This window comes from Antennarius striatus, chromosome 19, assembly GCF_040054535.1.
Source record: "Antennarius striatus isolate MH-2024 chromosome 19, ASM4005453v1, whole genome shotgun sequence".
In the NCBI taxonomy this organism is placed as follows: domain Eukaryota; kingdom Metazoa; phylum Chordata; class Actinopteri; order Lophiiformes; family Antennariidae; genus Antennarius; species Antennarius striatus.
In genome coordinates this window covers 9,441,910-9,458,764 of record NC_090794.1, presented here as the reverse complement: position 1 = coordinate 9,458,764, position 16,855 = coordinate 9,441,910, and the positions used below count along the sequence as shown (strand labels likewise).

The window sequence follows — 16,855 nt, the reverse complement described above, 5'->3', positions numbered from 1 at the left end:
GGGTTTTCACCATGAGCATTGATTTTGATTTGATTTGTCAACCCAAACTGTTCTTATCAGAAAATGCTGTCAGCTGGATAATAGTAGGAGTGATCAAAGCTTTTCTTGTGCAAAAAAAGATTACTATTCAAGAACACATTATCACATCATCATTAGGGTAGAACTAACCTGTCTCATGACAGTCTAAATGCAGCTCATATTCCCCTCTAATGGGAATCATCTCATCTGCAGCTGCTTATCCATTGTGCAGGTTACGACGGGTCTGCTGAAGCATATCCCAGCTGGCTGGGTATCAGAGGCGGAGGACACCCTGGATAAGACACCAAGTCATCACACGGCCACACAAAATATGAACAACCACTCACAGTCACACCTTCAGACAATTTGGTGGGACCAATTCACATCAGCTGCATGTTTTTGGAGGTGGGAGGAAGCTTGAGAACTTGGAGAGAACACACAGGGAGAACATACAAATTCTGCACAGAAAGGAAACACACCTTGGAACCATTAAAGAGTTTGTTAATGCTCCTGACAAATGAATTCTAAATCTTCTGAAATATTGCATGTGAATGTTCTTTCATCCACATAAATCTTTACGCTTATGACACGCTTATTATGACAGCATTATGACATGCTTTTTTTAAGGCACCCCCTAAGGCATATCGACTTCTATTTAGAATCCTATCATCAATGTTTTTCCCTACTAATTGCCACTTTGAAAGTTCTCCTAAGACGTGAAGAACTGCAGCATGACAGCAGTCATTATAACGCCTCTGATTCGCCTGGCCCCATTTCCATATCAGAAAATTGATTCCACTCTATAATTACAATTACAGTTATGGATTAAGTACTGGAAAACCACTTGCAAAATACCAACATGAGGAATAATATCCATTTAGACTGGCAAGTTAGCTTTAAAAAAAAACATATTCATACAGAAGCATCTTCCTTGCAATGACCTTTAGCTCTTTGTTCAAACTGACACTGATGTTAAGTCTTTTTCACAGGGCTAATTATCTAAAGTTGAATGCAATCAAGACTGAGACAACAAATACACGTAAATTGGATTATTTTCTTTCTGTTCTTCCTAAGTGATTGATAACTTGTTTAAATTCTATCTCACTCTCATAGGTTTAAAGGTTGCCCTTACATTGAGCCTCAAGGGTAATCTCAGTGACATTTAATGAGTCCTGTTGGTTTAAAAAATCATTTAATCAGCTAATTTAATTATGACAGCAGCAAAGCATACTGACTTCTGGTATTGTCATTTCCTGGATCTAGATCTCAGGATTTCCTCATGTTTGCTCCTATATTCCCCTTCCATTGGGTCCTCCTTCAGAATTAGAAAGAGAACCTAACCTAACAAAGAGAGCAGTAAAACAGCATAGACATGCACTTTAATGATTTCATTACAAAAGCTCAAAACATGACAAGCACACTGTTGATACGGTGACAGGCATGGTAACAAAAGTTCATAAAGCAGGAGAGAAAAACTAGAAGATCCACAATATCAAAAAAAAGAAAAAGAAGAAGCATTCTTTAACACAGCAGCACGGCAAAAACCCCTAGACAGGCAGAAGTCGTACATAGGATAAAGATGCAAATTGCAGACAAAACACATTCACTTATTTCGCATTTCCTAACCCGCCTTCTGTAGTTAAATCCTGGTCCACCTCCAGCTCACCACCAGACCGCACAAGTTACTGCCGCAGTTTACTCCTGGTAAGACGCTCTAATTTCTGTTCTGATTGTGGTTCCAACAACTAACACATTCTAAACGATTTCCTAACGATTTTCTTTCTCAAATCTCTGAACAAAATAAAAATAAAAAAAATCATACGACATTTGCATATAAAGTAATCGGATTTTAAAGAAACAAGATCTTCATGTAATCGAGTAATCCATGAGCAGCGGTGAACTCAGACAGGTAGATCGCAGCGGGGTTGTGGGATGTTATTTCCATGTAAAAGCAAATTTTATTATTATTTTTTGTTTTCTCCACGTTGTTTTGGAGATATGCCTTTATTTTAATTATATTTATTATTTTTTCGTTATTTTTATTGTAATCATATCATGTAATCATTGAGGCAAGTAGTCTTAATGCATATAAACACAATGTAGTTGTTTTCAGCTTTTAAACCCTCACATAACGTAGTTAATTGTTACACAGCATGCATTTCACGCGTGTCTCTCAGTCGAAGATGAGCGCTCTCTGTCATGTGTCTAGCATTGTCTTCCATGTGTAAATTGGGCCCACCGCGCTGTCTGACAGGTAGTCAATAGCAAAGCAGGTTCTTGGGTCATGTTGCCATCAGCTGCTATCACCATATTTATTACCCCTGCCATCTTCTACTCTTTAAACATCACTATGATATCTGATTGGTCCCACAGTATCTTGGCCTTGTGTTGTGTTTCTAGCCCGTGCAGCTTACAGTTCTTCCTGCACACTATCCTAACCAATTGGCTGTGGCTCTCAGTGTGCGCTGTTGATTTTGCTATCATGTGCTGGACTGTTTTAGGACAGTTTTTCAACAGCCTGAATCTTCAGTCTTTCCTATCTATGCTGATAGAGCCTGGTGTCTATGGCACTTAAGCTTGGGTGTTGTTTTTGTGCTTGCTCTTAGTGTCTCTGTGTTGTGTGTCGGTCTTGCATTTTCCAGCCATTAGTAGCATTCTCCTTCATATCCACTTCCTTTATCAGATGGTGGCACCGTGTAAGCGCTCGCGGCAGCCTAATTTACCACATTACTTACCGTTTTTGTCATGCTAGGTGTCAATAGGGGTAACATACAAACAGAGTAAATAAAAACAACAATATACTAAATAAATAAAGAGAAAATCAGGATGAGTATACCATATGTGGTCAGTGTGTCCTTGGCTTGGGGAACTAATTTCCATCCCAGTAAGTTCCTTGTTCAATTCCAGTGTCCAGTGTTGCATCTTTGCAAGGACACTCACTGCCAATATTATTATTAAAACCTGTTTTAGAGCTGTACTAATCTATAGCTTTCTATAATGTAATTATCTGTTTCAAATTTACCATTCTGGCTTAAGGAAAATTAACAGAGCAGACAAAAGTGATGAATGATCTATTACTTGCTTGAGACAGAGGCTAACTGACACTCCTACTCTTCACCTTAGTGCTGCTTTCAACATAGTTAATGACTACCATATATCCCTTCAGAATGTTTTAAAAATGTGTCTTATCCGCATTAAATCGTGTTTACTAAGCTTGGAGACAGAAGGGTGGCCAGTTTCAGCTGATATCTCTCAATCAGTGATGTGTTCCACAGAGACATCTGAAAACAAATCTATACAGACTATTGTATATTCAATTTACAGAACTAAAATTTGACCTTGTCACGTTTTTAAAGATATCAAGGTAATCTAAAATTTGTAGAATGACTTGTTACAGTTGGCTTGTAGACCACAACAAAATAAGGGAGATGTACAGCGGGTGGCTCCAAAAATTAACAAAAGTTCAAATAATACATAAAAGCAGCGTGGCATTAATCAGAAATCCAGGCGTCTTCCAAGTCTTCGACCAAACGTCTGTGAGGGAAAGTGGCCAATTCCGGTGAATTGGCAGGCAGGGTTAAATAACCTGGGAACACTGGCCAGTCACATGATGATGATGCTGCTAATGCTGCTCACCTGTGGACCTGCAAAACGAAGCAAAGAGAGACCTGCAAGGACCAATGTCTTGGGGCCGTGAAGGAGCTGTGGAGTATATCATTTCCTGACCAATAGCGAATCAGTATCTTAAATCTTATCAGAATCAGAATCTTAAACTGAGCAATTTAAGATTCAAGGCTGCAATTTATACTTTTTGCAGATAACTCAATCTGGGGCTTGAATGAAAGTTGAAAGTTAAGCCAAATCATTTGAATGGATTCGTCTCATGAGCAAAGACCCTTCCAAAAACGTTACACACTAATTATCTGTTCAGTGCAATAAATGCTGTCTTGTGGCAAACATTATGCTGTGTGACTTATTCTTGTTTAGCGACATCCATCTTCTTGAGCTTCACTCATCAATATCCTGTTGTACATGCTACTAAAATACGAAACACTAATACTAAAAATCAGACGATGAGAAGCTGCAGACAGAGGCAAAATTCTGGCAGAAGAAACTCGCGATTACAGCAGGATCATTAACATATTATCTATGCAGATATGGGCGGTGGGACTCCGCTCTAGCTGCGTTTGAGGTTGTTAAAATAATTGGATTTTGTATTACTTTTTTTTTTTTCTTTCTCTGATCTGTGTGTGTGTGTGTGTGTTTGTATGTGTGTGTGTGTGTGTGTGTGTGTGTGTGTGTGTGTGTGTTCCAGTCAGCAAAATCCCTTGTCTCTCTATGTTTTCTGCAACCGTTATCTTTTTTGTTTATACAGACTGATTAGGTCAGTATTGATCTGAGGTAAATGTCTACCGTCAGCTTTAATTGTTGTGCAAGGTGTATTTTTGTCAATAACTGTTCTCAGCTTGGTATGCAAGAAATGTCATGCATCCTTAATGAAATTTAAATTAAATTGACTGTAATCTATCCGAAGTATGGCAGTTAAGTCTTGATTAACATTTAATGGTCTTCCTGTGGAGTTGGAAGATGAGGTAAGTCAAATCATCTTTGAGAGCTGATAGCATAGATATTTATCCAATATTGTTGAAATCATCCAGATGATCATTTCATTTGGTTAGTGAGTTAATGGTCGACAAAATAAACTTTGCGGATATGAAGTACAGGTATGATTTGGTTGTCAATTAACCGTGTTTATCAAAGAGGCATTCAAAGTGAATAAGTGGGATAAATTCAGAGAACATACTCCTCCTCTTTCAGCTCTGTATAGAATATAGTTGTTGAGTTTCACTTGATCCTCTTAGTGAAATTAAACTGGGTTTGTCATAAAACAAGCTGTGCTCTTCAGAGATCAATTTTCGGTAGTAGAGCCTTGATGTTCAAGTGAACGACATGAACTTTAGACATGGTCTTTAAGTCATGCACAGGTGGCAAAAGGGAAATTAAATAAAATCCTCTGCCCTGCCTGCTTCTCTGTTCCTGGGATGTGAGTGATGCACGTGACAGAGGGTTGTCAGGACCATGCAGTCTGGGTTATGACAGTACATTAACATATATCAGGTTTTGAATTAACAAAGAGGGGCTCAAAATTATGGAAAGACAGCAGAGCTCACACATAGGCACAAGGAATTACACACCAACAGAAACACATGAACAGTCTTATGTGAACACATACGCATAACATCAGAAGAAAAAACTAGCCCTGCTGATGTTTAGAGGGTCAGGAATATTCCACCTTGACCTCTGAGGGGTTAACAACCTGTGTTGGGACTATTCAACAGGATCTAAGTCCCTTTATTTGTTTGTGGTTAATTATAACCTTTACAGTTTGGAACCGCCCCAGTTTTGTTTTTTTGTTTTTTTGAGGGATACAATCTGTACATTTTTGTAGAGATTGTGGTTTCTGTATGACAAAGATCATCTGCAGACGCTGAGAGAAACAAACATCAACACAAGATTTTATTGTTTTTAAACAGTAAATGCCGGCAACCCATCAGTGTCAATGATTTCGGGAAATGACAGCTGTGAGCTCAGCTATCTTCCACCTGATGTAAGTACAACTTATTCATGTGAAATATACTATATGCAGATTTTTTAAAATCTGTTCTTTCTCTTCATAATGAGTGAAACTTGGAAGGATTCAGAGAAGAGTCTGTTTTTTGTGTCCTTTTGAATGCAAGGGTAATTCTCCAAGAAGTATTTTATTTATCAGCTTGGTTAAATGATGGTTAGAGCTTTTGTACATAGTGATAATTAAGGTTAAATAACAGCAACAACAAAAAAAGTTTTTTTTGTTTCTGAAAGGTCAAAAAAAAAAATTATATCCTTCCATTTCTGCAACCAATGACCGATAACAAATTCATATATAAGTCCTAATGAATATGCCAACCTTTACAATACTAAAAAAGTAAAATATTTGTAATATAGGGACGTAGAATTTACATTAACCTACACTAGTCGTAGCAATCCATGCGAGTGCCTCATTATGTCATGGTATCTATTTATTCTCATTTTAATGGGGTTGCAGATGAATGAACAAGTTGATGGTCACCCCAAAGAAGAGGATGGAAGCATCTCTGTACCAAAAGACAAAAATAAACCACTCTACCGTGTGACTGATGTTCCTCCGTGGTACCTTTGTATTTTCTTTGCCTTTCAGGTAGGTGCACCCCTATCTGTGTTGTAAATTGAGCTTTCTGAATAAATTACATCCCGCGAAGTCGTGATCTATTGTAATTGTCAGTGTTTGTGTGTTCGTCCGTCAGTCTGTCCACCAAATATCTTCACAACAGTTGCAGATAGAAAGATGAAAGAAAAAACACATTACTTGGGCAGCAAAGGAGATGAAAATGACATGATGACCTTGACCTTGAGAAAACTAGATCAAGGTCAAATTTAAACTTTTGTACACTTTTTTTGCACACACATATCTCGGGAACTGGATAAGATAGAAAGACGAAACAAAAGGCGTTATATTCAGGGAGGCAAGGGGATGAAAATTAGATTGCAACCTTGACCTTAAAAAAGTAGGTCAAGGTCAAATCTGATGAGATCTCTTTCTTGTTTTGAAATTTGTACGTCAATAGAGCAGTTAAACTTTTGTCCCTTTTTTTTGTCCCTTCCACACATAAACATGATCGTAGAAAATTATTGCAAAAGTATATGTTGAAGCATATAATCCATTTGTTGTTTTGTCTGGACCTGGAAGAAGATTACATAGTCTGTCATATGGCAACTCATTCTCAATGCCTTCATAGTTTAGTTTGTCATGGTGGCATTGATACATTCAACTCATTTTTGTTTTCACTTTTCCTCTCCTGTGAAGCATTACCTAACTGCATTTGGTGGAATGATCGTCACACCTGTCATTCTTGCTGAGGGATTATGTCTGCAGCATGACAGCCTGACTCAAAGTCATCTCATTAATACAGTTTTCTTGGTTTCTGGCTTGAGTACTGTGTTACAAGTCACCTTTGGTGTCAGGTCAGTGTATGTTGATTGATTACACCATTTAATACTGAAGTATTACTTTTTTACAGAGCTAAATATTGTATATGTATATCTGAAGTGCATCATCATATATTAAGCAAACAGCTGTGCAGGTTTCCTTCCTGAGAGGCTCTTACATTAGTTTGCAGCTAATACAGCCCTGGTGAGCCTTCACAAGGGTGCTGAAGAGGGGTGAACTTGACACAGTTTGATAAGAGTTTATTATGTGTTGTGAGGATTCCCCACCAAGAAAATTCAACATGAGGATTCAACATCATGAAAATTCCAATCATTTTGAAGAAAAGGTCCACATATCTAACAAGTATCAGAGAACAGTCTGTACAGTATTACTATCTTTAGGCTGTCTTAAATCATAGCCTGTGATCACCAGAGTCTCCATAATGGAAACCTAAGCCTTCATTTATCAGACTCCTCTGGTGTGGAACCACCTCCCACTATCAAACCAGCAGGTGTTTCCTTACAGTATTTAATAGTAATGGGGTTTTCTTTTTCCTTTTTGACAAAGCTTATAATTAATGCTGTCTTAGCACTCAGCTGCCCTGAACTGAGTAATCACATATTTAATTTAAATTTCTTCCCTGTAGTCTTTGCAGTATTGTGGTCCACATTTTACATTTCTGGGATCATCAACACTATTATTATTATTATTATTAGTAGTAGTAGTAGTAGTAGTAGTAGTAGTAGTAGTAGTAGTAGTAGTAGTATTGTTAGTATTAGTGTTAGTATTAGTATTAGTATTGATAATAGTATTAGTATTACCAGTGTTGTTGTTCCCATTCTTCTTTCTCTCAATTTCTCTCTCACCCCAAACAGTGAAATCAAAGGGATCTGAAATAACTTTTCTTGACTTGAACTGACTTGATGTAATTGCACAAACAATGCTAATATTAACACAAAAACAGATTCAGTATATAAATATCCATCAAATGCAAGCTAACTGGGTACACATTGCTCTGTTTATGTATATTATACAAGAAAATTCATGTTTTTTCCTTTGTTTGCTTTGTTTAGTCTCATTTACCTATAAACAATTTGTATTTTTTTCTAACAAAGAAATGTTTATGTCACACTTAAGGCTACCCATCATTCAAGGGAGTTCATTTGCTTTGCTTTTGCCTGCACTGGCATTTTTGTCCACGCCAGAGTGGAAGTGCCCAGATTGGACGCACAATGCCAGCCTGGTCAACACCTCCTCACCTCTCTTCATAGAAGTTTGGCAGACCCGCCTCAGAACAGTGAGTCAACAAATCAACGTTCATTCACAGCTTTTGTTTAAGAGTGATCTAATAACAGTTTCAGACTTGAAAGTCTGAACAGAGGTCCAAATCAACTACTCATGTTTTTATCACACTATATATATTCGATCCATTTGATTTAGGTCACAGTTTTACAAACTGGTTTTACTTTTCATGACATGCCTATATTGTGTTATCATCATCTACTTGGTCTGTATATCCCCTTATACTTAATGATTAACTCAGTCGGCTCCTATCATCATCATCCAGTCATTCTGTTGTTAGTCTGTCACCCAAAAGTGTGATGATAATTATTATGATCTTTCTTCTGTTGTTTCTTCCTGTCCACAGCTGCAGGGCTCCATCATGCTGGCCTCTATCCTCCAGATTCTGGTTGGGTTCTCTGGCCTAATTGGCTTCCTCATGCGCTTCATTGGCCCTTTAACCATTGCCCCCACGGTCTGTCTCATAGGCCTGTCACTGTATGATACAGCCGGGCACAAGGCTGGCAGCCACTGGGGAATTTCTGCTATGTATGTAACCATTCTTCAACATGATAAATGTTTTTTAGGAACCACTGTTTTTTCAGTATGGACCAGCAGTATTAGGATACAGATTTATTCTTGAATTGCATCTCATTGGGTCTCATTTTAAAATCAGAACATGAATTGTTTGTGGTAATGCTGAGCAGATGGTTTTTCCGAGTAAATTGTTATCACTGACCTGTTTCAAAAATTGAACTAGACTCTTACTGTGTGCCATGATGCTTACAGCAATTCTCATACATACAGGACGACAGCGCTGATCATCCTGTTTTCCCAGTACCTCCGTTTCATACCAGTTCCACTTCCTACATGTAGCACAAACAAGAGACTTCGCACTTCTAGATTTTATGTCTTCCAATCAATGCCTGTAAGTTTTAGACTGTAGTAATCTTCATTGTACTCTGATACGTTTGATAATTTCTGTCGTATTTCATAACCCAAAAATACTATCACACATACTATTAATTAATATTAGATGCTGGTTAGTGTAGTCAAGGTACGGGAATATGTTCACTACAGGTTTGACCTTGTGTATCAATCAGAACATCATGTAAAGCAAACTGATAGGGCATGTGATAAAGAGCAAAGCTGTGTGCAAGGTTAAGTGAACTTTGCAGTAAGACACATAAATATCTCAGTAGTTGGGAACAACAGTTGGTAGGTTTTACTACTGGTTGTAGTTTTCTGTACAGAGAATTTTTTAAAATCCCATAACTAAGCACGATTCTTTTATAATAGTAAACTACCAGTCATGCAATGACTGGTAGAAAAAAAAAATGCAGGTAATGAAACTGAACACGTGAACTGAGGGTCATAAAAAAGTTTCATTAATAGTTAAACCAGGTTCAAAGGTACATCACTGTCAGTTCTGCCATATGTACAGGACATACGTAAACAGGACCAAAATGCTGTGCTTATGTATATACAAAGTGTGCGCAAAAACACGCTGCAACAACAAATAGACCAGGGTAATATATGATAACATGTATAAATTTTCACCCACATTAGTAAGCAACATTCTACAGCTGTGTCAACACAGGGGAATACAAAAGCAGAAATAATATACAGTACATACTGTATTATATAACTTCACAAAAATAATCATTCCCCACTAAAAAAGAACCTCCTTTTTAACTGTATTATCTCAGACACTTAAACTCTGGGGTGGCCTCCTGAATTGCATAACTAGCAGCAAATACAGTATAATAATAATATTTTGGATTGAGAAGTGCCATAAGTAATGGTTCATAATAAAACTAACATTTTCACTTTGGGGCTTTTTCTGCAATTAGATACTGCTGGGCATTTTGATCTCATGGTTAGTCTGCTACATCCTCACCATCTCTGATATCCTGCCATCTAATCCAGCCCAATACGGCTACTTGGCCCGGACTGATGTGAAAGGAAATGTGATGAATGGGACTTCTTGGTTCACAGTTCCATATCCTGGTGAATTCACATGACTGCATTCAACATATGTTTATGATATGTTTAATCAAATTTTCTGAACAGGACAGAAAGTTAAAGCACAATTTTATTTTGTTATTAGTAATAACCTATTTGCATCCTGATTCAGGTCAGTGGGGCATGCCAATTGTAAATGTGGCCAGTGTATTGGGCATTATCTCTGGAATAATATGCTCCATGACAGAGTCTGTGGGTGACTACTACTCTTGTGCCAAGTTGGCAGGGGCAGCTCCTCCCCCCAACCACGCCATCAACCGGGGAATCGGTATTGAAGGACTCTGCAGTTTGTTAGCAGGAGCCTTTGGTACAGGCAATGGTATGACCTCATTTAGTGAGAATGTTGCTGCCCTGGGTATGACCAAGGTAAGATTCTGACAATATTAATATTTACTGCCTGATTTCATTACTAGGTGGTTGTTGGTCTGAAACAACATCCTGTTCACATGTACAGGGATTTGTCCCTAGTGGACAGATGATGTTAATACATTTTGTAAGACACACCAACTGTACTGGGATGTGCACAAGCTCTATATGAGGCAACTGAGTATATCTGTATCTGTCTATCTATCTGTCCGCACGTCCGTCTGTCTGTGTCAGTTACTTTCTGATTGCTGTCATTCTTAGATTTTTGAGTCTCTGAACAACTAATGGCAGAAGTTCAAAAGATATCAGGAATTATGTTGTAGAGGGACTAACCTGGAACCCATGGCGCTAGAAATGTGGTTCACAGAGTCCTCGGGAGTATGACGTCATCAGGGATTGGAATACCAGGCCAGTGGATTAGTTACCCAGGATGATCCCATGTTGGTTACATAAAAACCAATGAAAACTTTCTTTTCTTAACTTGAAGTTCAGCAGAGGGTCCAAACTCACACTGTTTGAACATCGGAGCAATGATTATCTATATGTCTAGCAGAGGTTAGTTGAGATCAGATCATTTCCTGCTTCACCAGCCCCCAAGCATGTCCTGCTAGATTAAACCCCAATATGTGGTTTTATGTACAATAGAGGTCTATAGACCTCTAAGTATTCCGTTCCAACCCTTCCAATGCGTACAACTCACATATGCAACAACAGCACAGAAGATCTTCTTGCCAGAATGCTGCTGCAAGTGGCAATGGATATGAGGCTTTTGCAGTGGTGGAGTCTTTTTAAGATGAAGAGGCAGGAGAGAAAAAATGCAGGCACAGTTTAGAGAGCATGGTTAGAGCTGCAGGGAAGTAATGACAGGAGGTTTTTTTTGTTGGCCTGATTTGTTCTCTCCAATTGCATAGTGCAGACCTGGGGGAAACTGTGGCTGCGTGAGACTACAGATGCAAGAAGCATCTATTGACCTGAGGAAATTGAACTTCCTTTTCTTTATCGGTGGTGCGATTTATGTTTATTTACATTCAAAGAGTTGAATCTATTATCCACACAAAGGGTAGAAGAGCCCACTGTTGTAACGTCTTTCTTAATAGCTAATTTTTTTTACTTTTGTCTTTTCTTTGTTTATTCCTTGCTCTTTGAACACCATTTCCTGACTGCTCATTATACAGGTCTATGTGTGTGTGTGTGTAGGGGGGGGGGGGTTGAATCCCTGTACATACAGTATGGAGTATACAGTTGAGTGCACAGTCTCAGTATAATAAACACAAATGAATATACACAATCATTTTTCAAACAACATGGTTATGTCATAGGTGTGTAGCAGAGGGGTGATTCTTCTCAGTGGCATATTTTTGATTTTGACCGGGATATTGGGTAAAATCGGTGTCATCTTTACAACCATGCCTGCGCCCGTGCTGGGAGGGATGTTTCTGATCATGTTTGGAATCATAGCTGCAACGGGCATTTCTACTTTGCAGGTAAACCACAGCACAAACATTTGAATAGCTATAAACCAGAACCTTTCTTGTTGCTTTAATGATGTTCAGGAATTTACTAATGCACCTCATATTACAGTCCACAGACATGAATTCATCCAGGACTATATTTATTTTTGGTTTTTCCATTTTTTCTGCACTCAGCATTCCAAACTGGATAATAAAAAATCCTGATTTCATCAAAACAGGTATAATCTACCAATCACTTTAAAAATATTTCAACATAACATGAAACTATTAAGCTGTGCACTATGAAACAAGATTTTTTCTCTCTTGTTCATCATGTGAAACGCAGGTGTGACAATGTTAGACCGAGTGCTAAGCATATTGTTGGCCACCCCCATGTTTGTAGGAGGATTTCTAGGCTTCTTTCTAGATAACACAATTCCTGGTAAGTTCAAGCTTGTAAGTGAATTAAATTACACTCAGAGAAAATGGCATCCTTGCAGCAGCTCTGTGTAGCAGGTGGATCATTTTGTTTTTTCCCACATTAATATCATTTGATCAAGATTTTTTCCAATTTTTTTTTTTTTTGTTAACATAAATTGTGTTATTCTAAAGAAACAGGTGGATTAAAACTATCCGTCTGACTCTTCTCACTTAGGGACCAGACATGAACGTGGCCTCTTAGCCTGGGAGAGTAAACATCCTGAGGACTTGAAGGATACCTTGGAAGATGAAGATTTATATGACCTCCCATTTGGCATAACCTCAATCCTGTCATCCCAATCTTGGGTTCGTTACATCCCTTTTTTACCAAGAAAGAAGAACACAGCTCTTTTCAAATCTGAAGACAGAGATTTATCACAGAGCCATGTGACTGAGCCATTGGGGAAGGAGACTGGGGTCATGGATAAATTTACTCTTTATGGTTTGAACTAGCAATGGTATCATAAATTAAAATACAAACTGGATCTTCCTTCGGTCACACTGCTGTTTCAGATTAAATAAGTATCACATTGCAGGACTCTGTTCAGTATCTGTCACAGTTTATTTCATTATTCTTAATTGAGACATGGTGGTCTGCTGATTGAAATTGGTGGTGGTATAAGATGATATTTGATTTGAGGTTTCTTATGTACATGGATTTGTGCATTATTTGAATAAATGTTTTATTGTCTTACTATATATAGCAACCTACCATAATTAGGGTTAGGGCTCAGGTTTGAGTTATCGTTAGGATTAGATAAACCTTTTCTTTTGTTTTAATTTTCTTAGTCTAATGTCACATATAAAAGTAAAATGTCTGAGGATGGACTGTCACTGTCAAAAAAGAACTGCTAAGTAAGTTTGCATATTCCACCATTCCTAAGAAATCTTCCAATAACCCACAGACAATAAATTAGAATAATTCATTCTTTTTTTTTATTTGAAGGAAATTTAATTTGGCCTTAAAATCAATTTATTATCACACAAGCTTATTTTCACAGTGCAGCTGCTTACAACCTACAGCAGCAACCCTCTAGCTATTATTGTGTTTACCTCAACCAAAGCAAAGCGATAACACATCTTCTCAATCTTCCTCTTTGCCATCCATGTCCTCATCTCTCTCTCTGGATTCATTTCCTCTGTCTTGCCAGCGCTGACGGCCAGGTGTGATCCTGTGTAATGCTGTGATCTGTGGAGTAATCAGTTATCCTCTAGGCCCATTTTGACCACTGGGCAATGGTTTCTTGCTTGCTGTAATGTTATTACCTCCACCAAGGAGGGCATGTTTTTTGCTAGTACTATTGGTTTGTTTGTTTATCTGCTGGTAGGATTGGTCAACAACAACTTGAAACGTTTTCATGAAAATTGGTAGTAAAGCATAGAGAAAGTAGCTTTCCATTTAATTTTAAAGTGAAACCATAGAAATGTGCAGATCTTTTTGTCTAATTCATTTTAGAGAATTCAAAGTGGAAAAATTTTGATTTTTTTTCTCCTTTTTTGAAAACAGAAAGATTGGACTGATTATTAGTTTAAATTTTTTAGTAGATTTGGAAAAGGAAATGATCCATCTTTTACCATTATCAGATAGGGGTTTTTTTTCATTAAAATTGGTAGAAGACTGGTTTGCATGTCAAGAATGGAAAAATTGAAATTTGGAGAATATCAGAGGTGAAACTTTTTTTTTTTTCAGTTTTGAGTGCAGCCAATTTGATAGTGTACATGTGTTGGACATCAGTTACACAATGGTACCTCTCATAATATCTGCTACACATCAGCATATAATCTGGATCCTCATGATACAAGTGGGTCATGCAACATATTTTCACTTGATTCAGCTCCACTAAGCATATTTAACATTGTTTAAACTCATTTACTCTGTGAACTCCTGCTAATCCAAGTTGTATACATTGTTATCTTCAAACAAATGGCCTTTGTTCTTGAAGAAGAAACAGTATAATGGTTCAATTTAGTCTGTTTGACCTCTTGGGCTGCTGTAGAATTGATCTTGCTGGCTGAGCTAGAATTGAATTCATGGAACCACTTAAGACCCATTGATTTGTTAGGTTTGATTTGACCCTGGTAATTTTTTTAATTATACAAAAAAAACCATCCATCTATGCAGAGTACAAACTGGACATATTCATTGTCAGATTCCATTCCTACTCAGTAAACATTCATGATGGATACAAGTGGATCAATAAGATCAGAGCCAGTTATTTCCAAATGTGTACATAAAATCTTTTGGTGGAAACACATCATAGACATCTGTTTAGGGGGTCATACTGACCACTGAAGTTTATCGAGAAGTAATAGGTCCATCTGTCAGTGTGTTATGCAATATGTATGGTGCCATATTTACTGTACATGGTGGTCTTCTCTGCATTGGACAGCGCCATCCATTAGTCAATAAAGCAGTTAATCATTGTATAAAGTCGTATGGAAGATGCACTAAATATATGATATCATATCTTTTGGATTTGGGTTCTCTGTGATCATTATCTGCCTGCCCTTTTAGTGTTTTCTACTTATTCCCTAACTTTTTGACTCAATGCGCCACATAGAGTCAAAAAAGTTGGTTGACTCCATGCACCACAGATGTGACACAGTTATCAGTAGCCATGGTTATGCAACTAAATATTAGTTTATGATACTCAGGAAAATTGAATCTTGAAATTAACTTTATTAATCTCCCGTAAGGGAAAATATTTGTCCACTCTAGAATTATTTCTTGTTAGTCACACATCTTGAAAATGCTTGAATCACAAATGTTTGAATCTTTAAGCATTTCTTAGATTATACAATACATTTTTATATTTGTAAGTAAAGGTGTCAACAGTGCTATTTTTTGACATTATTTATTATTCATCCCGAAGGATATTGTGTAGAAATTAAATTTTTTTAAAAGAATTGTTAAGTTTACTCACCTTTTACTCACTGGAATAAGTGCCCCTATGGGGGATCAATACAGTTAGTTTAAAATTAAGTTTAAAACACAAATATTATTATTAACATAACAGTATATGTTTTTACATTTATAAAACCTGACCAAATGCCAACTTTTTTCAGAATTACTTGTTTGTTGTTCTTTTTGTATGTTTGTTTTTGATTTTTTCATTTGGTTTGGTTTCTTTATTATTGGGGTTTTAAATTTTTTGCACACTAATATTTTTTCCCTGCCACTTGGGTTTTTCTGTTTTCATCTTCTGTTTTCATCTTTCAACCCTCCCTGGTCAATAGTAGTGTGCCTCAGGGCTTTGTCCTGGGGCCCCTCCTTTTCATCATCTACCCTCACCCGTATGCTTTTGGTAAACATGGACTCGATTTTCATTGCTGCAAAGATGAGACCCAGCTTTACCTAGCCCTAGCCCAGCGTCCATCCTCTCAAATTCTACTTTTGGGTCCTCAGATCTTTTAATCATTGTGCAATGATGTCTGCAATGTGAAAGCACTTCTGGGAAAATAAAATTATTCATGAAATGTTCATAATGGTGCAGGCTTTCCTTTGTCTTTATGATTATACCCTCTCTCTGTTTCCTTACGCTTTCATGAAGCCCTCATATACCTCTCCCTCCCTTCCCCTCTCGCAATTTCACCCCAGTGATCCATTGAATGACAGACAGACACCAGATCAATGGGGGCCATCACACACACTCTAACAGCAACTTACTTTTCCAAACTTTTTATGCTTGAAATATCCAGAGAAAAGATTTTCAGCATCCTGTCAGCTCAATTTAATAATTTTCTGACACCCTGAAACCTGCCCCTTTCACATATAGAGTCCCTTTGGTGTTCATTAATAAAATCGGGCAAGAAATAGACATGCTACTTGAACTAACGTTGGAACTCAAAAATTAATTGCTATCGCACTCATTCGTACTCTGTAATGTCTTGTACTCGAAAAAAGGACTTGAAATCCCTGATTCATCAGAGTCAGTGCAGTGCCGTTTTGTCTCCATATATGTGTGTTATGTTAGGGTTGAAGGAGCAGAACTCTGGGATCCTCAGATACCCGCACAGCGTGTTCATTTATTCCAGAAACCGCACAAAACAGAGATGAAACATTACAGCAAATCACAAGGTTCATTGAACAAAAAGAATGATATGAATAATAACTATGTAGAGGATTCATTCAGTGGCATCAGATCTAACCAAGAGAAAGACCAATCACCATAGGACAACAAATTTAAATTGTGCTAACAACCTATCTTTCTGGCAGGCTACTTTCATC

At 37.6% G+C, this 16,855-nt stretch overlaps 1 protein-coding gene across 1 annotated transcript; it reads left to right on the top strand.

The window, feature by feature from the left end:
* Positions 1-1,699: 1,699 nt before the first annotated feature.
* LOC137613448 (solute carrier family 23 member 1-like) lies at positions 1,700-16,067 on the top strand. The gene is made up of 13 exons (XM_068342682.1): positions 1,700-1,722; positions 5,553-5,626; positions 6,104-6,235; positions 6,902-7,059; positions 8,162-8,321; positions 8,673-8,854; positions 9,113-9,233; positions 10,159-10,315; positions 10,443-10,696; positions 12,016-12,180; positions 12,278-12,386; positions 12,494-12,589; positions 12,803-16,067. Exons 2-13 carry the CDS (start codon positions 5,579-5,581, stop codon positions 13,078-13,080), a joined length of 1,860 nt encoding a protein of 619 aa, XP_068198783.1. The 5' UTR covers positions 1,700-1,722; positions 5,553-5,578; the 3' UTR covers positions 13,081-16,067.
* Positions 16,068-16,855: the final 788 nt, after the last annotated feature.

Coding starts and splice junctions, on each gene's coding strand:
- LOC137613448 (XM_068342682.1), top strand. CDS start 5,579: ATGATTTCGGGAAATGACAGCTGTGAGCTCAGCTATCTTCCACCTGAT. Junction 10,316..10,442: donor GTTCACAGTTCCATATCCTG/GTGAATTCACAT, acceptor ATCCTGATTCAG/GTCAGTGGGGCATGCCAATT. Junction 12,590..12,802: donor TCTAGATAACACAATTCCTG/GTAAGTTCAAGC, acceptor CTTCTCACTTAG/GGACCAGACATGAACGTGGC.